The sequence below is a fragment of the Anomalospiza imberbis genome, chromosome 6 (genome assembly GCF_031753505.1).
Source record: "Anomalospiza imberbis isolate Cuckoo-Finch-1a 21T00152 chromosome 6, ASM3175350v1, whole genome shotgun sequence".
Taxonomy (NCBI): domain Eukaryota; kingdom Metazoa; phylum Chordata; class Aves; order Passeriformes; family Viduidae; genus Anomalospiza; species Anomalospiza imberbis.
The window spans coordinates 60,053,212-60,078,030 of NC_089686.1; the positions used below are offsets into that span (position 1 = coordinate 60,053,212).

Here is a 24,819-nt window from a genome sequence, read left to right on the forward strand (position 1 = left end):
CCACAGTTGTGTCTGATTCTTTGCAAATGTTAAAATGGACTTTTATAGCAAGGAACAGCAAAATAAAAATCTATATTCATTTATTTCCAGGTCATCTAGAAATACTCCTACCAGCCACAAAAGGATCAAGAGAGTGGTTATGTTTTGAAGAACTTCAAAACTTCAGTTTTCAAGAATGTCTGAGTCTCCTGTAAGAACTGTAGGGTTTCATTAGAAGCACAAAGCAGAAACAGAATATTTAAATTCAACAGCCACAATTTCAGGCACGTCTGTTGATTCATTTCCTCATGTCAATTAAGTGTTTGCTCAAGGATAAAGATGATAAAGACCCACATCCAGGTCTTGTCTGATCATGGAGGGAGAGAAGGCAACATGGAAACCTGCAGCTCACAAAGTGAGCAGTGATGCACGCCTGCATGCAAAATGCTGTCTAGCTTTCCCCATAATGAGCCTGGAATCTGGGCAGCCAACCAGGATGGGGAAGTGAGAGCACCTGCAGTTTCCAGAGATTCTGAGCACGAATGAAGGAGATATAAGACCTTACAAAGTAAAAACATGAGAGGCATATTAATAGAAAATATTCCATTTTATAGGGATGCTATTTTATCTACAACAGATCAATGCTTGGTTAAGTGACTGGGAAATGTTATGTGTTCTTGAAAAAAACACAGGAAAAAGTTTTAATTTAATAACTTTTAAAAAAACTGTAAGGAAACCAAAACTGGAACATAAGCTGTTCTAAACCCCAGAACTGTTCAGTGTTCCAATTATTGTTCAAATTTTAAATGCCAAAATAGAAAATGACTTGTCACTGAAAATTGCCTAGGAAATAAAGAGGGATTTTTGCAGAACAATACCATCCAATTTCCTATTTTCAAATGAATTTAGATCCCACTTTTTTGAATGGTTAACATAGAACTCTGCATTTCAAATGCCTCTCTTACATCTCAAACACATCAGAAGGCTCTCTTCTATACCAAACTTTATTCTTTAGATTTCAGTTGTCTTCCCATAACAATAAAGCTTTAAAGATTAAGTGTATATCAACATAGCTTAAATATATATGTACATAAAATTTATTGCCATTGTCATCAGGATCTGTTGAACCCAATCGTTGTCTATTTCTGAAAAAGCATAGCAATTAATAATTACCATAAAAATTCAGAAAAATATTCCAGTTATTTAGAACAGCTACACTTCTGTTTTTTCCCCACTTAAATATCAACAATGCCTGTATTCACGACAGTGGTGAAGTTGATGAAAGGAGTACATTATAAAGAGTAACCCTTAAAATGTTGCTCCATTCCATTCACAAATGTCGAGACAAATTAAAGTTCAGCATATGGTTCACTGTCACACAGAGATCCTCATGGAAGGGAAAATCAACAGCTTCTGTTACAGAAACTGCTACAATTATCACGGCATTATCAAATCTGCTCTACTTCAATGCCTGAAGATACAAAGGCCAGTGCAAAAGGTTTTCAGTAATGAAAGGGACCTATAAGAATGGGAAAAGTCTCTTCTCTGGTAATCTCAAAGTTAAGAGCATGAACACTATTCACACAATATCAGGTTGCAAAGGGCTGCTTGACAAGCTGGCCAGATCTGCAGGCGGATTACAGAGCTGGCACAGGGACTCTCCCTTAGTTCTGACTAACAGGTTCTGCCATTTGCAGCCCAGAGCAGGGCATTGCTTGGGGCTGAGCTCCGTGGGCTGCAGAGGACAGACACCCTCCCTTAGCATGCAGAGCAGCTTACTCACAAACTCGCTCTGCTCAGTCCCACTGCCCATCCACATATGAAGCACAAAAGAGGACGGCACAGGTTCTATGGGATACAGTGATTCCATCCAGCCACACTGAAACCACAGTGTGAAAAATGCGTATTTTATGATTGGCTTTTTGCAACTATTACAATGAAAATCATATGTGTAATGTTAGAAAGTTATGCTGTATTAATTCTCTTAAGTAGCATGTTAAATGTAGTTTTAGGTTATAACACAATGTTAAAATAGAAACTCTGTGATGTAAGGTATTTTTACTAGCTCAAGAAAAGGGATAAGAGAATCAGGAAACTCTTAGCACAGAGATAACAGCAGCAGGACACCTGAAGAGTTACAGCCTCCTTATCAGAAAAGACAAACATTCTTCCACCTTCTTTCTGTCCTTATGGAACCACCAGGATTAAGGGGGAGAAATTGACAATAAGCAGAAAAATTCTTAATTTGCAAGGAAGTTATGCATCATGTATGAGATATATGAATATGCAACAGGCTGTTGCTTTTAAGGGTTATTCTTTGCTCACAAGGCATGGTTTTGGCAGCTCAGTGCCCAAAAACATCCAGACGTCCATAATTCTTTGTCTTGTAGCGTCCTAATCCTCATTGTCCAAATTTTTATTACTCTAATTTTATTACTATTTTTATAACTATTTTATTACTAATAAACTTTTAAGATTAAAAAAAAAAAAAAAAAGAAGTGATTGGTGTTTTTCACACACAGCAACCACAGCACCTGCCCCTCCGCGGAGAGGCTGCTCCAGAGCACACCTGGCCTGGGCAAAAGCACCACTCCCACCTGAAGGGCAGCTCTGGAATGTTCCGGTGAAGCGAAATCCGGAAGGATTCCACCCTGGCACTTCTGAAGAGCCTGGAACAATAAACAAGCTCCCAGGACAGAAGCTTCTGGGTGCCGGACTGTTCGAGGCGACAAAGGGAGCATTGTTGACTTAGAAATGTTATGGAACAGGATAGATATTGTTGAGAGAGAAATGGAACTAGAAAAGAGTTTCAAAAGATGGTTTTACAAATAAGACCAGAAAATGTAGAGAAATAGAACTATAAAAGATGTGTTGTAGTAAGACTCATGAGGAGTAGTTATAGATTATTAGTTTAAAGACATTTACAGCATGGTATAGTAAAAAACTGGCAGGTGAAGAAACACTTCTAGTGTATTGTAATTAGAAAATAGCTTCTAATGGTGATAGCATGAATTATAACATCTGTACTGTCTCACCTGCCTCATAAGACTAAAAACAGAATTAAAGTTTTCTAAAACACTTCTCAGTTGCCCCATCTCTAGATTAAGAAAGGGCATTGTCCGGTTCATTGGACAATACTCTTTTCTTGACCTGGAGCTCTCTCTAAGTCCATTTCCCACCCTCCAGGAGCCACAGCAGCTGGCACACAGCGGTCCTCGAGGCGGCTCACGGCAAGGAAGTGGCAACGGAGCAACCTCACCACAAACGCAACTTGTCATGTCACAAGCCCCCATTTCTCAGTCTCAACAAAGAGAAAAGCTTTTGTCTTAAGTGGATTTTCCCGCTTTTCCCTCTAGTGGAGGTTTCCTGGGACTTCAAGCACAATTGTATGCTGCAAATGAGTGCTGGCACAGGGGTCCTGGCACCGCTGTCTGGATTACAGTTACCAAGCAAACATCCCACTTCTGTCTCAGGTATGGGCTCCTGTGTATTAAGGAGATCCTGGAATGCATGTTAAGTTTTCTCTTAGTATTTTTACTTGTAATATATCTAGATCAACCTAGAAGATTCAAAGAATATAATTGACCTAACATTCTAGGTCCAAAGCATACAGAGAACATTAATTTACTAATATCATAAGCAAATTTCAGCTGCAAAGTCTTTTAACTAAGATTTTGCCACCTGTCAGCATTTTAAGAACCTAAAAGTCACTTACTAAAATCAGTAACAAATTTCTAACTTCTAAGAAAAATATATTATTTACACTGTTACAATGTTGTCAAACTATGACACATATTAACTAGAAAATTTAAATACCTATATTTAATTATTCATAAATTGTTCATGTTAATTTTTTTTTTTTTTTGCACTATACAGAAAACCTCTCCCAGGCAATTTTATAGCCTTGATCAAGCCATGAACCTGGCTGGTAAGGAAAAATATTTAATATGCAAAGACTCCTGTCAGAAGGCTCAGTGTCTTCTGCACGCCAGAAACCTGCTCAGCCAGAATGAGCGATTGCCATCAGACACTGTGAATAATTCAGGCGGCAGGAGCCACTCTGTGCCCAGCTGGGAGGAGCTATTTCTGCTGCCCGAGTGTTAACTCCACGATTTTGCAGCACAAACCCAAACTGAAAGGGCTTTAGGTGAGCTCAGAACTAGGGGAGCAGCTCTCACCAGTTCATAGCTGCGGAGAGCCCGAAGGAGCAGTGATGTCCACCTGGAGCACGGTGGGGTGCTAACTTCACTGTGGGACAAGTTCCATGTTCCTCCTCCCACAGTGAGCACTCGTGAGAAATGAATTGGTAGAGAATTCTTCAAGTCTGGCAGAAGGTTTACACAGGATGTATTCATATGTCAACTTTGAGATAAGAAATGTTGACTTAGAAACGTTGTGGAATAGGATAGACACTGTTGAGGGAGAAATGGAACTAGAAACAAGTTTTAAAGGATGGTTTTCTAAACAAGATTAGATATTTTAGAGAAATAGTACTATGAGAGATATATTGTAGTAGTACTTACAAGGGGTAATTTTAGATGATTGGTTTTAAGGTATTCATAGTATGGTGCAGTAAAAGTTTATAAGAAACACTTTTAATGTATTGTAATTAGGAAATAGTTTCTGATTGTGATGGAGTGAATTATAACATCTGCATTGTCTCACCCTTCACATGAGACTGAAAATGGAATGGAAGTTTTTAAAACGCCTCTCAGTTGCCCCATCTCTGGGTCAGAAAAGGGCATGATCCCACAAGAACCAGCTTAATGGGACAGCAGGAGCTGATGGGTGAGGGGGGAGAAAAGTGACAACTCTAAGATGGATTTGCTGAGCAAAACAGAATTCCTGATTTTGACCATTTGTTTTGACTTTCTTAGAAAACAGCTGCATACCATATATGCTCTAGGGCGGAGAATCAGGCTTATTGTTTATGTATGTTAGAAGCAGGAATCTATAATTTACCTTTTATATTACTGTACAATGTGCTGAGGCCACCTAACCCAATTATGCCATATTTTGCCAGGTTTAGGACAGGAAAATGTCCCCAGAAGCATCCTGCAGAATTTTATTGCCCCACTAAACTCTAAGGGAACTTGTACAGCTCATGTCAAAGAGAAAGGGACAGTCCCTGGCCAAGCATTTCTTGTTACCTGGTGGCTGGGGTTTATTTGAGGCAGCTGGTTCCAGAATTGCAACACTTGGATTCTCACAGAACACGAGAGCACTCTCTCCAACTCCTCCAGTGCAAAGTCCATTGACTGTGGTCAAACTACCTCTAAACAAAGTTGCTGCCATGCTGCACTGATACAAATAAGTGTTCCCTTACTGCTGTTTGCTAGGAAAGCTGTAGGGACAGGAATTTCTGCATTCTGACCAGCAACAAAAATCTGGGAGGTTTCAGAAGCCACCAAAGCTGCTTTACTTAGGGAAGAGCTCTAAATCCTCATTCTCCCAGAGCTTTGAAGAAGCTGCCCATTTGACCTAACCACATAATAAAACATTGATGCTCCAGCTTTTATTCAATTATCATATCACTTACCTTCCGTTGCCACAGCAAAAATATCTGATACATAAATAATGCACAGACAAATCACACTAGCAGCCTTCACAGTTAGAAAGGAAAGGATGATGCAAATCAACATAATTTTACTTAAAAGGTCTTGCTATCACATGTTCTGGGAGTCTGAGAAGCTACAACGTGTATTCCCAATTATATCATTTACAATTTCAAATAACACATATAAATAAAGACTTCATTTATTCATAAATTGAACTATAAAATGAAGGACCTTAGCTGCTCCTTCAGTCCTGCTCGTGAGCTCTGCTGTTACTGCTGCTTCCCTCTACCATTTGGGCATCAGGTAACTAAAAAAACCCCCAACACCACCAACCAAAATTAAGCACACACAAAGAAAAGAAAATGCCCAGTAGAACTTTTTAAAAGCAAAAACCCAAGACATACTCAGGACAAATGAGAGAGTAGAGCCCTGAAATGTTGTTTGCTGTCTTCCCTGACTCACCATTTATTTTTCTCCTTTATAAATAGCTTATTCTCTGCATTTAGTGCTGTAGTCTTGTAAGAGATCAAATGAAAAGAATTTTAATATGGTTTTCTTCTTCAGTTTCTAGAAATGAAACAAAGATTTGTTTGGTTACCTATGGAAAAGGCAAATAGCTAATGCAGAGCAAGCAATTTTGATTGCCTAAGATACTTACCCACAAGCTGCTGATAGCAGGAGCTTTCCTTTTTTAAAAAGCTGTGTTCATTCAGCTTCTTGCCTTGCTTTTTCTTTATTTTTTTTTTGAAAAAAGAAAATCTTCAGAAATTAAAAGTTGTATCTGAAACACAGCATTGAAATCTTCAGGACTGCAACAGGACATTCTCTGCCTACCTGCTTCCCAAAGTACTTTTTTGGAGAAAACAAAAATCAGTTCACGAAAGAATGACTCATTTTATAATTAACTTGGTTTGGGAAGAAGTTTATACAGAAGGTCCTTAAAAAAAAAAATAAAATCCAGCCTCCAGAATCTCCTTTTTCCTCAAACAAGCTGCTCAGAGAAGGGTTGCTGTGGATCTTATGGACAATATCCACAGCAGGGGGTGGGGGTTCAGCCCTCCGTGTGAGGGAAAAACAGCGCTAAGAACACCCAGGGTAATTCCTTGTAGCTGGGGGGGCAAAAATACCAGAACTCTGTTCTGTGCAGCACCATTTCTTCCCCTAAAGTACACAGAGATGACATTCCAGTCCAGCAAGAAAGAGAACAAATGAAAATACTAAAATTCAGGTAATCCCCACGTGAATCACAGCAGCAGATTGTCTCTTACCCCAACAGTCTGGCTCCTCACTTACCACAGCAGTTTCAGATCTGGCAGCTGTATTGCACAAATTAATTCAGAATATTTAGAACCCAGAACTAAAAAATGCAGATCATCCAGACATGCTCAGTTCAGGCAACATAATGAAAAAAACCACCCCCAAACCCTAGACCTGTATTTCTTCATGTTGCAAGCAGAAAATAAAGGAAAAATTCCAAATTGCCAATTTGTTTCCAACAACCTTAACTTTTTGAGACTTAATGTTTTAATAACAAATGACTAAGCATTATAAGGTTTTTGTTTAAAAAGTGTTTTCACTTTAATGGGTTTAGTTAATAACATCATGAATGGTACAAAACTGTCCTTTTTCACATTTCCATACATTGTATTATGGACCACCTGAAAATCTGGACTAAGAATGCATAGTGTCTCTTAATTAGCCCTAGCTCCATTTTTGCCATATGTAGAACAGATATGCAGAAAAACATGCATTTATTACCAATGACATGTTAATATTAGCTTAAATAATAAAATATGGCAGAATGTGCACTGTGAAATGCACAGGTTCATAATAGGGTAAGAGAGACCAAATGTCAAGTGCTGGCAACGAAATAAGAAATGGTTGATGACACACTGACATTTTGTGACCCATAGTATTAGCTTTTCTATTTTAAAATTGTTTTAAATAGTAGTAAATATTTAAATAATATTTAAAATATATCCTATGGGAATCATTTACTTGGAAGACAGCCTGTAAGATCTGACTTTTTAAAAAGTAGTATTTCATTTTGACAATATATGAATACAATACATGCCACAGAACCTCAAAGACCCTAAAGTCCTCAGCTGTTTTCAGAAACAATTTCTCAATCCAATTTTGTGTCTGATTTTTTGCTAGCAAAACTTTGGGAGTAGCATCTCAAAGCAAACCTGCCTTTAAGAGCAATGCTGTATTTGAATAAAACCAAACCCAGGGTAAATTGGGATGCCACACTAAAGGAAAGAATGGTGGAATTATAGCCAAATAACTGATTCTGCAATTTGTTTCGTTCCTGTTTTGCTAATTCATAGTTTGAGGAGGGCTTTGTTCCTTCCTCGTGCATCTTCTCTTGCAGTCAAATCAGTGCTCAATTTTCACAGTCATATTAAGGGATGAAGACCTCACTGTTACTCCAAGGGGAAAAAATCTGAAGTGTGGGTGCAGACTTCATTATCTAAAATGCAACAAAACAAAGTATTTGTGCAAAAAAAGTAATTTGTACATTGACTTTTTCATTAAGTTTGCTTCAGTATAAAAAAACCTCTTCAATCCTACTAACAAAGCTTTGCTTTATGACCCTTCAACACACTCAAGAGTTTCATGCTTTTACTTATTCTGGTTTGGTAAATTAACAATCCAGCCACCATTTCTGCACCCCAGGACAAAGATGGAAGCTCCATTATATTAATCTTTAATAGTCTGGGGCAGTTACTTTTATTCGAGACAAGTTTTTCCTGTCTTCTACAGGCACAGTGCTTGGTTAACTGGCCTTGGGAATAAAACAGCCGAAAATAAGCCAGGTCACTTTCAAAACAGCCAAAAATAAGCCAGGTCACTTTCTATGGCAGTGCAGAGCATCCTGGCCCCCCACCCCCCCTTTTTTTTTTTAATGGTTGTTGCTAAAATGACTTCCTTTTTAAACAGGGACAAGCTACTCCAAAAGCCTCTCATTTCTCTTTTTTCAGCTTCTAAGGACTGAAAGCAGCTTTCTAAAGCTACTTCTAGATTAGAAAACCCAGAGTAAGTACACAGTAGTGGTAATCTAGAAAGCACAGAGATCTCTCTCAACTCACTGCTTCATTAGGAAGGGGTGTGAGAGAGACAAAGTCAGACCAGATCTTTACTACACCATCAAGGAGCTGATTCCATTGCTCCCTCAGCCTGTATCCTAATGATTTTTAAATCCTCAGAGTAGGAATTTCCAAACTGTAACAGAACTCTGCCTGGGCTAGTAACTCCCTCTGATGAGCCTACAGCCACTGCCAGCCCAGTAAGGGATGTAAATTTGGGAATGCCCACTCAAGACTGAAGAGTGTACCAGGCACATTCCTGCTCCAGTGTGCACATTTACATTAAAATCATTTTATCTGATTGCTGCCAAGGCTGGTAACTCTGCTGTTTGGTATAAACTCCAGCTCCTACCAGACCCAGCAGGACCGAAACCATAGAAATTCCTTACCCCCACAGCTCCCCCTCCTTTCACCCTGGGAATTAATTAGCTCCATGACTGCTCCAACGAACGTTCTGCCTAACCCCAAACCCACCTCTTCTCCTTGATAACTGCAGACATAGCAGTAGCACAATGTGTCATGAACACGACAGTGACCTCCCTTTTTAAAGCAAAACCACGAGGAAGAGGCTTTAAAAAAGGCAAGGGCACATACCCATTTCTGTTCATCGTAGTCTGCACACAAATTGTAAAGGAGAATTATTGCTTTTTAAGGATGAAAAGCTTTGGAAATATGGTAAACATCCTACGAGGTTCTAAATCTAACCAGCTAAAATTCTGTACATACTTTAATATTCAAGCCTCTATTTGCTTACTCAAGATCAAATAATTTCGTTTTCACGTCTATTCATTAAACTCTTTATAGTTCTACAGTCTAATGAATATTTAACAACTAAATAGGATCAAAACATGGGGGAAAGGTCACATGGCAATGAACATTACTTCATTTGGCCAATTAATAGTGAACCCTGCTCTCTTGGCTGAAATTAAGGCACTAAGTGGCAGTAAAAGGATAAAGGAATGAAGTTTCTTTTCGACATTATCTGAAAAAAGACCAACATGACTTTTTTTTAGGACGCCAGTAGAGTACATCTCCATTCTGAATGACTTAGTAAGGCATTCTATTGGCAAATTTAAAGAAAATGTTCTCCTGATTAGAGCCCATTACATTCATTGTCTGAGTGTGACTAGTGGCACTACTAAGTGTTAGCAACCTGGAGGGGGGAGAAAAGCTACAAAGATGTCTGAAGACTTGAAAGGCACCAAAAAGAGAACAGCTCTGCAACTGCCAGTTCTACAAACAATTATGTAAGCTGTGTTTAACACTGCATATAGTCTATTTTCAATCAACAATCGTTGTTGACCAAGATAAAGTGTAGTAGCTCTTCATTTAAACTCTCAGTTAATCAAGTGCTAGTTTAGTAAGAAATTTATTTTCACATACCAGAAAATAATTGCAGTGTCTAACACAACTACACTTAAAGCAAAACTAGTCTAGTATGCATTATGCATTATTCTGGTTAACACTGAAGCAAACCTGTATAAACAAAAGGGTTACCTCGAGATACATAGTTTACAATATAAAATCAACATATAAATGAATAGGATTTACTGAAAACAATGGAAAGTGTATTACAAAGATACATGTAACAATTTTAACCACAATATTTCCTCTGTGAAAAATACAACTATTAGTGAGATAAAATGTACAATTGATTTTTTTTTTCCAAAAGAAAAAAAAAACCACAGTATAAAGGAAAATATTTTTTCTTCAAAACAGGGAAAATAGTTAAGGTCATTGTCTTTCATTACAATATAATTTGACACAAAAGCAGTCATAGGATTGCACCAACTCCATGTTCGGTCTCCCGAACATGACAATAGTAAAAGGAGTCCATAAAGCATAATGAAATTTCTGGATTTTATGATGGCAATATAGGTATGCAGAAACTGATGTCACTCCAGCTCTGTTCACAAAATGTACAAAACTCTAAATTTGGTAGCCAGACATGTAAAAATTAGTTCGCCCCAACGCTGACTTTTCTCTCACTTAGGGATGGAAAAATCTGTAGTATTTTAAGTGTTGTTATCTGTTGAGCAATAAAAAAGAAAAAAGTATATGTAGTGCATGCTTCATCACTTGTCAAAAACATTTCTGAAAATAAAACTAAGTTATCCAATAGTTTACAAAATCGAAAATAACTCTTCAGGTTAAAAATGTGGTTAGGTTTATGCTTAGTTCCATCTCCAAAGGACTGATTTCCTTGGCAGCATCACTTTTCCTTGGCACGATCCAAGGCACAAAGTTCCATAAAGAGAAATAAAAATGGCTACGAACAAGAATGCAGTCTGGCATTGTAAAAGAAATCAGAGCCTCTCTCTGAGCTTTCTGTTCCATCAGGTTAGTGCCGTAGAAAAATGTGGGATTTGGGATACATTTTTGTTAGGAGCATTTCTGCTGGACACGATTCAAGAGTTCACCAAACTTTTCAAAAAGATCCTCCACCCATTTTATGTTTTTCATGCACAGCTGCACGATCTCTTCCTGGCCTAGATCTGCACTCGTCTTCTGAACAGAAGAAATCTATTTAAAAAAGAGAAGGAGGGGGACAGAGATGCACACACACACACACGTTAGGCTGCCAGAATGGGAGAGTTTTCATTCTTATAAAAGTCTGCAGTTAAATATGAACCTTCTCTGCCAGAAAATCTTTAAGTTTTAAAAACAAGGGTAATGCCCCCCCAAAATGCATTTCTTAACAACTAAGCCAGAGCTCAACTCTTGTATTTCTGCTACCTGAAATATTCCCAGCAAGGATTTGCAGAAGAAATAAAGGCACAGCGTTCTAAGACCAAAAAAACCCTTTTAGATCCAAGGAGTTAAATACACTGATAACATTTGTTTTGTTTATTTTGGATAACAGTGAAGAACACTTCAGGGAATCCCACAAACCTTGCAAGCCTCACATCTGAATGCTCTAAACAGCAGATCCCATTAGGGGCAACCCACGTGGGCAGTGTAGCCTTTGTTTGCCATAAATAATTAATTAAAATAGGAGGCCTCAATCCATACTCATTTACCAAGAATGAGAGAACAACCTCTCAAGTTGGACTCGATTCCCTCAGTGAATGCAAAGAATGAGAGCAATACTTACCTCCTCTTTACATGTTAGATATATGTGATATTTGTAATGATGGAGTGAGTGATACAAAGAATACAACTGTATTTTTTCTGGATCTACTGTAAACTCCTGCAAAAAGAACAATTATTTTAGGAAAATTCATGTGATTTACTAGGAGAAAGGAAAGACATTTTCTTCTCTAAACAATTTTTTTAGCTCAATTCAGAAATTGAGTGCTTCATCCAAATCATTATTGTGACATATCTGGCAAACTGATTCCCCTTATATCATAATTATCTCCTATCTCCACTTCCCATGTTGTTTTATCAAAACCAGGTGTGAGAATGCTTTCAGTCCTCCTGAGTGCACTGCAAACCCAAAATGGGTAAAGACACCCCCTTCTCAAGAAGTACTCCAAGAACTACCAAAGTTGAACCATTATTCACCAGATTGATGGCTATAATTGCAAAAGACACAGACTTTGTGCTTGAGAAAGCTGATTTGTACTTACCTAAAAATTAGGTTAATCTGGCAAGAAATATGAGTGTGAGCTATAGGGACAGCTCATTTGCCAAGCCCTATTTACTGCAGGGAGATGAGGCTAAGCAAGCCAAATCTAGTTAGAGTGTTCCCCAGAAATCCCATGGAAATAAACAATATGTGCTCCTCAAAGTTTTTCCATGTTGCTTTTTATTTTATTTTTTTTAATTTAAGATATACAGCTTCATTCTGCCATTGAAAGTGAGGAATGGAACAAGATAGAATTCAAGTTTTAAGAAGTGTTATCTGATCTCAGATTTTACAGGGTTAACACTATTTTTACTAAATTTTTGATCTAGAAGCCATTGTATCATTTACTTTGCAGCAAGTGTAACAAACTGTATTATGATTATTATTTTTATTATTATTATTATTATATGACTTATTATGATCTACAACAGCAATGGTGAAGGCAAATTGTTGCTGCTCCAGCAACAGCCCAGGAAGCTGACAAACTACATTTCACATATGAATTATAATAATGATTTAATGTACTCCTTTAAATGCTGGTTTTTAACATTCCCTTGTTACAGAAAAAGTACCTCTCTCAAAGATTTTATATTTTGATCAACCAAACCAGCAACTTGTTATATAAATATGGTGATCATAGCACAAGTCAGATGGTGGCAGCAACAAACCCTGTGAACACTCACCTGTGCTGATTTAGTGGTTGATTTAGAAGCCCTCAGTGTTTTCTTGTTGTAAGCTTTACCATTCATTTTGATCTTAGACACAGATGTCCCTCCACACTTTGTCTTGGAGTCCCGGGTGACCACTGTCAGTTCAGGAAAGTTTTCCAAAGCGTTCTTGAACAGAGCATATAAAGACAAAGGATTAGGAAAAAATCAAGAATGGCCACATTGATGATAAACTGGCCTTTTTTCTTTGAAAAGATTAGAGTGCAGCCTATTAGGAAAAAATTCATTCTTCCACAAAGACCTGATAAAGTGTCTTTATCAGATTATACAACCAAATCTGGTTTGGAAAGCACAACCACCTGTTCCTGACTACTGCAATTTTTCAAGACCAGCAGATCCTTTCACTCTACATCAGGTTAACATCTGTGATTCTCTCACTAGAAAGAGAGGGGGGAAAAAAGCTCCACAGGGCAATTTTAAACTTCTAAATTGCTTTCCATTCCATTTCTACCCAAGAATTTCTAAGGCTAAGTTACTTGAAGATTTTAAAGTATTTAATGCATAGTCAGGCACATGGGGATTGGATGCCTAAATATCTCCATAGATTTTGTCCCAGATTTTGCAAAATACAAACTAATTGCATATCATCAGATCTGTAAGGGAGAAAAGCTTATGTAGAGTGAAGTAGAAGGCTGGTTCAAAAAGTACAAGTTGAAGACATTTTAACTCGTGAGAGTGAACTGCATTTCTGTCAGCTTCAATTCTACATTATTTGCATGAGTAAAGTTGAATACAATTTTGTTGAACAAATACAGCATTATGTTAGCAGCTGCTTTGAAATAGTCCTGCTACGCTACATAATGTGGCCCTGAAAAAAGATGTTTTGCATTAAATAAACATGCATCTTTGTATTACACTCCAGTATGAGGCAGAAAAATACACATATGGAAAAATGAATCAATGCTGCAGCTTAAAGACCTTACTGGGACTACTAGGTTAAAATATAAAGTTGACTCCATTATTATATTTTCTTTCAACAAACGATACCTGACAACAACAACCTCCCCTGCCTGTAATTTATTAGCTCTTTATTCATATCACACATTTTTTACTTTATTAAGCAAACCTCTCAGTAAACAGCTATTAAATCTCCTGCACAGTGGTAGCAGTAACCTTGACCAGCCAATCTGTCCATATCCACTCTTCCTTGCAATACTTTCAAAGTGGAACAATTTACACAGGTTTGAATTATATCGTTTTGCTATCCACTATAACAGCTTTCCTCAAGGCTGATTTGGAGTGTCAAGGGGTTCTGGCCACTTCTGGCCTCCTCTGGAGAATTCCTAAGAGCCAGAACAGTTCCATGGCCACACCACTGATCTACACCTGACAAATGTGAACTGGAATGAAGCAGTAAATACTGGAGATTACTGCATCTTTGGGAGCATGAGACACATAATTGTTTTCAAATGAACCTTACACAATTCAGCTGAGATGCTTCACTTACTGAGCTTCAACTAAAGCAACAATAATATTTCATAATTTTGTTTGTAACAAGTATTATCCAAAGGATGCAATAAACTGTTAGAACTATGAAAAATGTTACAGGCAAAACTACAAACACTGACTGCTAACTTCAGTGTCTGCTTTGGTTTGTAACACAGTGCTAACATATTCCACATTGACTGCATCCAGTGGAAAAACAGTATTAAACTCATCCATGCCCATCAATGCAGAACAGTAAAAACATTCAAACTGTATGATATCAGTGAATGACAAATGATACTTTTAACTTACTGCTTTCTTCAGTGCTCCATTCAACTCTAATATCTGAACTGATTATTTCATTAAAGGTGGAACAGAAACCTCCTCTATCAAAAAGAGCATCAAACACATTTTCCTGACCAACCCAAGCACTTATGATGACAAGTAGGCATTTCATTTTTATCCAAGACATTGACCCAAGTTGACATTGTCACATCAGAAGAAAAACAGAAAAGGTTTTCTATCCTGCAGATGACATCACAAGCAGAGCCCTTCCTTACATCCATTAACATCTTGCATATATGATGGAATACAGTCTTAAGTTAACTTTAGAATTATGAAATATAATCTGCTGTTAAGTGAACACACAGCAAAGCAATTGTATTCACTATGAAGTCCAGCTTAATTACATGTTGGTATTACAGAGAATTATAGTAGCTTTTCCCCCTTAAACTAGGACAAAGTCAAGTGTGACTACCTCTCACTTTTTGTGTACTGTAACTGCAAGTCTACAAATTTGTATCTCCCCTTAACTGGTCTATCTTCTCTGCAGAGACAAGTCAAAAAGAGGTATCTGTACAAATAACTATTAACACAAAATTCTTACCACAACAGAAAAATAGAAGTGGAGGCTTGACACATACTACCTCTCTGAGGCTCTGTGAATTTGAAATTACACAGCCCTCTCTGGGCCTTTTGACTGTAAGGAGGAAGACACAAGCAGTTCTGTTCAAGGAGGTACAAATTGTTCAGCTGTTGGGAAAACAGCATAACTAACATTTAAAAATTTGTGTGAATTACAGCTGTTTCTCTGGTTGATTGTGGTCTCCTCCCTGAATTAAAGCCACCTTATGTCCCACAAAATTTACCAGAAATGTAATGGGGGAAAAAGTTTCATGATGGAAAAGAGCAGAACTTTCAAGTCTGTTATTATCTCCCTCCTCACCTAGTTCTCAAATATAAGCTCACAGCAGTACAAAGAACAGCACTCATTCTCCAAGTGTCTCTGTGCTGTGGGACAGTACAGAGGAAAGAGAGACAAAGGGAAAGAAAGACAAAGAGCAAGTTTGGTGATGGGGTTTATAGTCAGGCCTGCTTTACTGTTTTTGGCCTCAAAACTGTTACATGAACAAATCATCAGGCTGATTATAGACACTGACAAAAGGGTGTCTTATTCCCAAGCAGTAAGACAAGAGGAAATGGGAGATTTAGAGCAGATATTATGAAAGATTTCTTCACCAGAAGGGTTATGAAGTACTGGAACAGGCTGCCCAGGGAAGTGGTGCAGTCACCAGCCCTGGAGGTCTCTGAAACACGTGCAGCAGATGTGGTGGCACTTTGGAACAGGGTTTAGTGGTGGACTTGGCAGTGCTGAGTTAACAGTTGGAACTGATCTTTTCTAACCTACATGACTCCATGAGTGGAAATCACCTTCCTGCACTTGCAAGCTCTGCATTGCTGCTTGGAGGGTGGGTGGGAACAGTAGGAAGCACAGTGATTATCCTCCTGTTTACCTTCTCTCTACTGAGATGGTACGGCTTCTCTCTTCCCTGGCCACATCCACACCTGTTTTTTTATTACCACGTCAAAGCTGCTGTAATATGGGCTTGTTATCCACACTTTTCTCAACCTTCCATGCTGAAGATACATGAAAGAGCACACAAATGAGTTGTTCTTGCAGATGCTGTCCTGGTTTTTAACTCCTCTGATCATGTTCTCTACTTCAAAGAGGTTCAGACATCTGCTCCACAGCATAGCTATTTCATGTAAAAGTTTATTTTTAGGCAAAACAATCACTTAACCAAAAGCTCTAGAAGGACAGGAAACAGATTTCTTTTGGCAAACTCGAAAAGCTTAAAGGAAAAAATGCTTGAGAGCGAACCAGAAAGCATGGGGAGTAAAACTAGAACTTTACTTTTGCAGTATAAACTCCTCCATCCCAAAATGTTCTCCAAATGCCACATACAAGCACTAAATTTACAGCATCTCTTTCAAATCCACATTCACTTCTGTTACAAATGGGTTTTAAGCTGTACCTGCATGGCATGAATTCACTGATTTACCCAAACCACCACTTTTTTTCCAAAGCCTAGAATTTGAAAGAGAATACCTTGAAAGCATGATCCAAGCGCAATTTGGAAAGCAGCCTTTTCCTGTTGTCATTCAGCATACCATCAATCTTTCTCATGTGAGGCAAAAGTAGCTCATCTAAAAGACACATTAAAAACCCACAGCAGTTGATTATTAAGAGATGCACAATAATGAGATTCATATTCATGCTATACTTTGATGCATTAATATACAATATGAAAAGTAAAAAATAAAGCAATTGGCACATAATCTGATTTCAAATGTGAGAGAAAAAGATTTTTTTTTATCAGCCCACTAAGCTGGTGTAGATAGTATGAAGTTTAATTGCTGACTGAAATCCTGCCCCTTCTCTGACTTTCCTATGCTGCAGGGAAAAATTAAGATAGAGCAATGCAGAACACAAATATTGGAGACAATTTTACACCAATTCCTAGAAAATCCTCTTCTGTGCAATACAGCTGGTAGTTTGATGAAGACAAGCATGTGGTTTTGACATTTGTCATTCCATTTTACAAGAAATGGTCCTGCTGGCATTTACAACAAAAAAAAAAAAGAAATTGAGGAAAGTGTTTACTGATACAAGTCATCGATAAACCACTGTGACTTGCACAATATACAGCTGAAGCTAGGCATGTGGCCAGCAATGAAAATTTACAGCTCAGTATGGAGCAGTTCATTTATAAAGTCAATTACTTTGATTTTAGTGGGACTATTGACATAATGCATGGCTCTGAAATCTTGAGATAAGTGTGCACTGATGCACACTCAGATCAAGAGAGGCAGGAGAGGAGAGGCTAGAAATGCTTTTTTTTAAAACAGAATGAAGTACAAAATAACAGCTTGTAACTAAATAATACATGAAATGATTTATCTTTTGGAACCTTTATCTTTGAATGTGAGCGTTTTACTAAATCTTGAGAAATAGGAGTTTAGACTTGTACCCTGGAGTCTGCTAGGATAAACAGCAGACTCCACAGAAAAAGTGTGCATTAGTACCATTTTCTTTGATCAGGATTTCAAGATTTCAGAATTTAAAAAGCCAAAATTTTAATAGTAGGAAGAATCATATCTACTTATAGCTATATGCCTATTTCTTCATAAGAAAGCAAACACACTGGAAATCCTGTAATTTTAAATAAATGTTTGCTAAGGTTTGAAGTACAGTAACTGTAGGAACAAATAGCTCAATTCTAACATTCACAGCAAAATTCTAATGCAGAAAAAAAGATAAAACAATATTTCCAAGTTACTTTGATTGTTCAAAGAGATAATGCAAAAAAAAAAAAATTAAACACATAATACGTGTAGATTCTTCAGATGAGGTTATGTAACTACAATTTTCTTAGGTTTGTGGGTTTTTTTAAAAAGAACACTTGCTTTACTGATTAATAACCATAAAATCTAGTAAGAACACACAAATGTTAAACATACTGTACCATTGCTCTTTTCCAAGGCTTGCATTGTGTCTGGATCCAAGGCAATGCTAACAAGCAACTCCATGTAGCTCTTGAAAGTCTCTTTCATAGCTCTTGTATTCAAAAAGCGAGTAACAAGTGGAGCTGGAGGTACAACCTCTGAAAAGTAAACAGGACAGAATGGTTTTTTCCCCTTCAATATCCTAAAAACACTTGTGTTTTTCAAAACTGAAGGTTTCTTTCTTAAAACACAAGTGACCCCTACTGGTACCCCAAGAGATGAAAATTCAGTGCAGTCAACTGCAATAAACTACTTACATCAAAAATAGGGGCAGACACCAAATGTGGTACAAATGGTTCAATGTTTTAGCTATCAGCATTTAGATTATATTGTAAGGAATTTCAACATTTTTCTATTATTGTAGATGAAAGTTCAGAGAAACAGGATAATTCATAACTTCAGTCAAGTGAAGTACCCTAAGTGCCCTAATTTTCATGTCAAGTCAAGCACCTCCCAAAATTGCAAAATTTGAAGTCATCCAAGAGGAGAAAGAATTTCTGAGTACTAATGTCACTTAGGAGCCTGCATACCATTTAAGTCAATCACACCTAATTTGTAAACTCCAAAAAAAAAAAAAGTAAAAATATTTTTATCAGTGTAGCAATATAGGCATACTTATGCTTACTCTGAGGAAGCTTTTATTTTTTCATAGACAGCAATTTTAACATGCACATGGAGTAGCCATCAGTACTAGTAAGCATCCTGCAGCTTTTTGTAGGCTCCATGTCTGATACCAGGTAGTTATTCAGGCAGCAAGGCTGTTAAACTCCTTCAGGGATGACCATAACCAGCAGGTTGCTTGAGGTCTTAAATGTGGCCAAGTTTGCTTGAAAAATATTTGAAAGGTGCTGTTCTCACAGAGGCAGTGTGCCAGTACACCACTGATAGTGTATCTATATTTAAAAGTCACCAGGATGCTTTAGAAATGCAGCAATAATAAAGTATGAGCAATACAAAGCTTTGGTTCAAACATACAGGAAATGGAACCCTGCAAAATGCACTGTGAATCTGCTACCACAGGTAACCCCTATAAACACTGTGAACTTCAGAACCCCTATAAACACTTCCTTTTTCTTCTGGAGAGTTCCTGCAAACATTGAATCTCAATGTTCTGTGAATGTCTTAACAGCAAATCTGCTCAGCAGGCTACATTTGAACAGCTGGCATTCAGACAAGCAATGGAGCAGCCAAAAAGTCAACTGCTTTTTCTCCTTGGGTTCTGAAAAAACAACAGCATATCTGAATTCTGCCCACATCTGCATGCAGGCAAACACTACAGGTATGTCATTTTAGACATGACATTCAGTTACAGTGGAAAACTAATGAAGAATCTCATTCTTAAGATGTATTTAAAAATCAAATTGGCTTCTCCTCCTACAATTGCACCCATCACAGACAGCAAGTGGTAAAATATGTATTTATGTAGATAAACTACATTTGAAATTAATTCAGTTGTACACATTTGCTTATACACCAACAGCAAGTTTTAAGAAACTCATTTTGCACGGCATGGTATCGGGTTTTCTATTTTCTTTCTGAGGCTTGTACAGAAAAATGTGCAAGATCAAACAATGTAATTTTATAATACTCAGCTAAGTTCAAATGAGCCTAGGTGCCAGCAATGGTATCTCACTCACCATCTTCTTCACTCTGGGCCTCAGGTGAAGAATCAGACTGGGAAGATGAAAATTCTTCTTTCCACTTTTTCCTTTTCTTTGGTGGTGGTTCAGCCTTTACCTTTGGCTGTTTAGCTTTGGGTTTCACAGAAGAGACTTTTGTGGCTGCTGGTTTTGGTGTTGGTGGATCAGGGGGTTTGATGTTGCTATTACTAGGTTTGCAGTGAATAGTCCTGCAATATTATGAGGAGAATGTTTATGAATATAATTACCACACAAGTTTTGGCAGTAAGAAAATAGCTATAATCTTAATTAACCAGAATATACTCCCCACTGATTATATACACTTACTTCACTGTAACTGGGTATTAGGTCATACCTATTTTATATACTACTATATTTTTGAAATAATACTTGACCAAACAATGCCTTTCTCTTCCCACCCCTCAAAACAGGAAACAAACAGGAATGTTAATTCAGAAACACAAAGTTCTGTACTTTAGGACTCATAAGACAATACAGTTTTGAGAGCATGGCAGGGAATACAATCTTGGGAAGTGCTGGAGAAAAGTTTTCTCAGTGTGGGAAAGCAGTGATATGTACAGCAGAAACATTGTCAGTATCTTCTCGAAAACTGAGAATAATTCTCGACATCTGTCAGAAAAGGAGATTTCAAACCACAATGGATGGAGACAACAGACAGTAGAAGGATGAGAGCACTGGAAAATCTGCCCCAAAGGAGGAGGCTGAAAGACCTCGCTTAATGAGCTCAGTGAAACACACAGGGCTGGGATGTGACTGATTGCTCCAGAAATACAACATTGCAGTAGAAACAGAAAGAGAAGCCAAAAGCAGTGTTGAGAGAACAGTAGAAGCATAACAAGCTCATCACAATCATATTTTGTTAAAAGAGGGGGTCGCTTCAGAGCACTGGAAGAACAGGTACTGGAACAGTGCTCCACAGCCCAAGAAAAAAGGAGCATCAAAATCCTAGCTACTTTTAGTAGAACAGGATTATTTCATAAAATCGATTATATGATGGCACTGCTTTCTTTGAGAGCAAACTAGACTTAAAACTCCTGAATCAAGAGCACGGTCATGAACATCTGTTTTTAAATTTATTTGTGAGGAAAGCATGGTACTTCCAGTATACCAGGACAGAATGGTCATTAAAGCAATCCAGAAAAAACTCCCTAACTAGCAAAGTCCACAGGATGTGAGAAAACAACACACAGAAACTCAAAATCATTACACTAGTAGGCTTGTAGGGCAAAGGATGACACAGAAATAGCATGTAGAACCCTAACACCTCCAAAAGAACTGATTATGGAACAGACTATAGTAGGGAAGACAAGGCAGTAATTTATATTTAATTTCTTAAAGCAAACCAGACAGTTCTCAGTTTCCATAATAAAGTACAATGAATACACTTGAAAATTATAACTTCTGTTTATTTAAATAGGTGTGTTCTTAATATGAAAACAATATGGCAAAATGAAAAACAAATTGAAATAAAATACCTTGCTGACTGGACAGGCTTGATTCGAGGTTTTTTTGAGCATACTCTGACATATTCCTTTTTGTTTGCATTTTCAACAAACTTCACATACACTCGTTTGTATTTTGTCTTTGCATCCCCAAAGTACCCAAGATACTAAAAGGGAAAAAAAACCAAACCACAAGTGTTTATGTTGAGCAAAATTTGTCAGTTTTAACAAGTAAAAATTTCAATACTCAAGAAAAAAAAAACAGTTAAAATTCCCCCATGTTTAAATACAATAACAAGCCATTCTACAGCATTTATAATTTAAATAAAATTCTCCATCAGATTTCCAGATAATAATTAAAACTGAAGACAATATGGTAAGGGGAGGTACTCTGGGCTTCTTTTTCTCCCTTTATCTTATTCTCCACATGTGTTATCCCAAAAGCATTATATGCCTGGCAAAAGGCTGCCTTTTAAAATTGTATCCTCTCTGTATCACTCCTCTTGCAGAAAGCAATTGGTTCACAAGCTGTTTTCCACTGATTTTATTCTGGTCAGGAAAGCTTGTTCCTTACACAGCCAAAATGATAGCAAAGACCCCGTGCTGGAAAGCAGAAAAACCACTCCACGGATGTCTTGAGGGAGAGCTTGACTTGGAGGGGGTTTTCCCTCTAGGATGATTGCTAAGAATGTATGCCAGAATCACATTCTATTTAGTTTCCTAGCCTGGAATGAAGGAAAGCAGCTCCCATGAGGCTTCCCAAAGAATTTTAAGGACTCACACTGTTAGTAGCAGCAAACTCTCTGTGTCCGTCACGCACTTCAGGAACAAACTTCTGCAATAAAGCTTTCTGTACTTTCCAGATAGCTGGAGGCTCTTTTCCTGTCTGCAAAGCAACCTGGAAGGACATAAAAATTGCTTGCTAAAAACAGTGCTTATTTTTCTTCCAGAAATGTGTTTGTGCATCACGTTTTTTGAGGAAGTTACCCAAAGATAAAATGGAAATAAGTAATTGAAAATTCCAACACCATAGTTATTAAGTCCTGTTTGCATCAAGGCAAGTTTGTAATTGTCAGCTTGAATGAGAATTTTCAGTAGATCCTACAAACAAACTACTAACTCAAATAAACCTTTTGGAAAATGTAGTCAAACGCTGATTACTTTTTCATGACTCCTGAACTGACAAACTTAAAATTCAAAATATCTCCTAACATACCTTAATCCATTTTATAAGTGACAAGGGAATATTTCAAACTGGTAACACTTGTCTTATGTGACAAAGCTGTATTACTTAATTTAAAACTGCAGTTTAAGAGGATGAGCACAGAGACAAGTAACCAAAAACATTAGAAATTTTCTAACAGTAAGAATATTGCTGGCTATGATAGCAGCGAAAGGAAAGGTTAACATGCAGAAGAATTAAAATGGTCAAGCAACACAACCAAACAATCAAAGACAACAAGGAAATTCACATAAGTTTATGTGAAGAGTTGTACTGGTTGCTTATAGCAATAATTTCTTCTTGAAATACAAAAGAGAACCTCTTAAAAAAAACAAAAAAAAAAGAAGCCAATTCCATTCAAGTTCTTTTGCAAAGTTACACTTGAAAGTCTACACCTATCTTAAAAAAAAAAAAAAAAAGTAGCTAAGTGCCTTGGAAAAATTTATGCTTTTTAATATTAAAGTAGGTAATTCCAAGTTCGAACAGAGGTTACCAGCACACAGATTTACTTTATTATGTATGTAGCATAAAATGGGTCATGTACATTCAAAACATGTTTGTAATCTGCAATAGAAAGACACCTTTAAGGCATTTTGGCAGCAATCAGGAAATAACAGCATAGAAAGAGAAAGCTAATCTGCAGCCTTTCCCCTTCTGGTAGTTCCTTGTGGCTAAATTCATATGCAGGGGGTTTGTGCTGTGTTCCCCCCCCCAGCAAATATTCAGATTACCTTTAGTGTCTCTATATCTTCAATCTTCACTACAAATTCGTCACGTTCTCTGTACATCCCCTCTCCTTCACTGTCCATATTCTCCTCATCAGTACATCCTTCTATTGCAACAGTCTCCTGCATTTTTGCCAGCTGTTCTGAAGTCACAGCATCCTGTTGAGCTACTTTTAAGGGGTCAGCTGGATTCATTTTCTCCTGCACACTGCCTACAGGAGCAGTTGTCTGTGGGGATTCCTGCTTTACTACAGCACTGGTGGTGGTGGCAGCAGTAACAACTGTCACTTTTTCAATTTCTGAAGAAAGAAAATCCAAATTTCAGTTAAATTAGCGAGGATTCGCAATGTAATATGGAGCTAGGTTTTTCTTCTTTTCTGTTACAATTTATATTAAAAGCAACTATTCTAGGAAAAACACCTGTTCTAGGAGTTAAAATAGAAGCAATACTTGACCACAACTAAATCTCAAACAAAACCAGAATACTGCAGCTAATATACCTCTGTTTGTATTAAACTGCTACATCTGTTAGCATCTGGAATGAGCAAAACCAAATGCTTTGGAAAACAATTTGATAGTTACAGACATGATCACCAGGTAATACTGTTATACTTTGTGACAATAACTAAATACAACAGTAAGGGTTACAACACTCAATCTTGTTATCTGCTGGTAAGCCTTTTGAAATTGGATTGCAGAAAGAGAAATACACATGAAATATGAAAACTTTCTGTGTGACTTTGGACACTTATAATTTATATTTTGTGATAATCTAAGTGGAAGTTCCAGATTAAAACTTTAGCAATAGCCTAATGATTTTTAATATTAACAGAGGTGAGCAATGAGAACTGATGATACAAAACAAAGAAGGGAAAAGAACATTCCTTTCCTCCTCTATTCCAAAGAGCCAAAGAGAAGTCCCACCTTTCAAAATTATTCTTTCCCACCTGAAAAAAATTAGAATCCTTTTTAGATATTACTTTACAGTCTTCTATGCATATTTAACATTGACTTGCTGATCTAAAAGAAATAGAGTTATATTAACTATAACACAGTTACTAATACCACTCACAATTTTGTCACAATCACTGCTAATTGTTGTCTTTTTCACTTGAAAAATTATATAAAAAATAATGTAACATTAACAAAATAACTTTAACAAAAGTGACTCCAAACAAATGAGTTAAATGTCAAATTAATGTGTCAACATAAAAGCTATATACCAACTAAGTGAAGATTCATTAAATCCATTCAATCAAATTGTTAATTTGAAATGTGAAATGTGTTCTTCCAGATACATCACCTCACATTATTGCAAATATGTTCTATTTCTTCAGTGAGAGAGAGCTCTGACAGCTTTAATTAGCCACACCATTATTAGTTGCTCAGGTATATTTACATATTTGTCAGAACAGCAGATAAAGGTACATGTACTACTTAATATTATCAACAAAAGATTGTTTTAATATTTGTCTGTCTATACTTATTTGCAAAAACAGACAGAAGAGGGTATTACTAGAAAACCTACAGAACACCAGGAAGAAAGACGTCATTATTAAGCATCTTGTACAAA

General features: G+C 37.2%; 1 protein-coding gene across 1 annotated transcript in view; it reads right to left on the reverse strand.

Annotated features, from left to right (window-relative positions):
- Positions 1–9,979: 9,979 nt before the first annotated feature.
- QSER1 (glutamine and serine rich 1) overlaps positions 9,980–24,819 on the reverse strand; it is a 41,664-nt gene continuing 26,824 nt past the window's right edge. The window contains exons 5-13 of the mRNA XM_068194736.1: positions 23,253–23,545; positions 22,081–22,197; positions 21,333–21,466; positions 19,834–20,045; positions 18,157–18,294; positions 16,740–16,837; positions 12,881–13,033; positions 11,721–11,816; positions 9,980–11,149 (exon numbers count right to left, since the gene is read on the reverse strand). Coding sequence (XP_068050837.1) covers positions 11,009–11,149; positions 11,721–11,816; positions 12,881–13,033; positions 16,740–16,837; positions 18,157–18,294; positions 19,834–20,045; positions 21,333–21,466; positions 22,081–22,197; positions 23,253–23,545 — 1,382 coding nt within the window. The 3' untranslated portion in view covers positions 9,980–11,008. The remainder of the gene's footprint in view (positions 11,150–11,720; positions 11,817–12,880; positions 13,034–16,739; positions 16,838–18,156; positions 18,295–19,833; positions 20,046–21,332; positions 21,467–22,080; positions 22,198–23,252; positions 23,546–24,819) is intronic.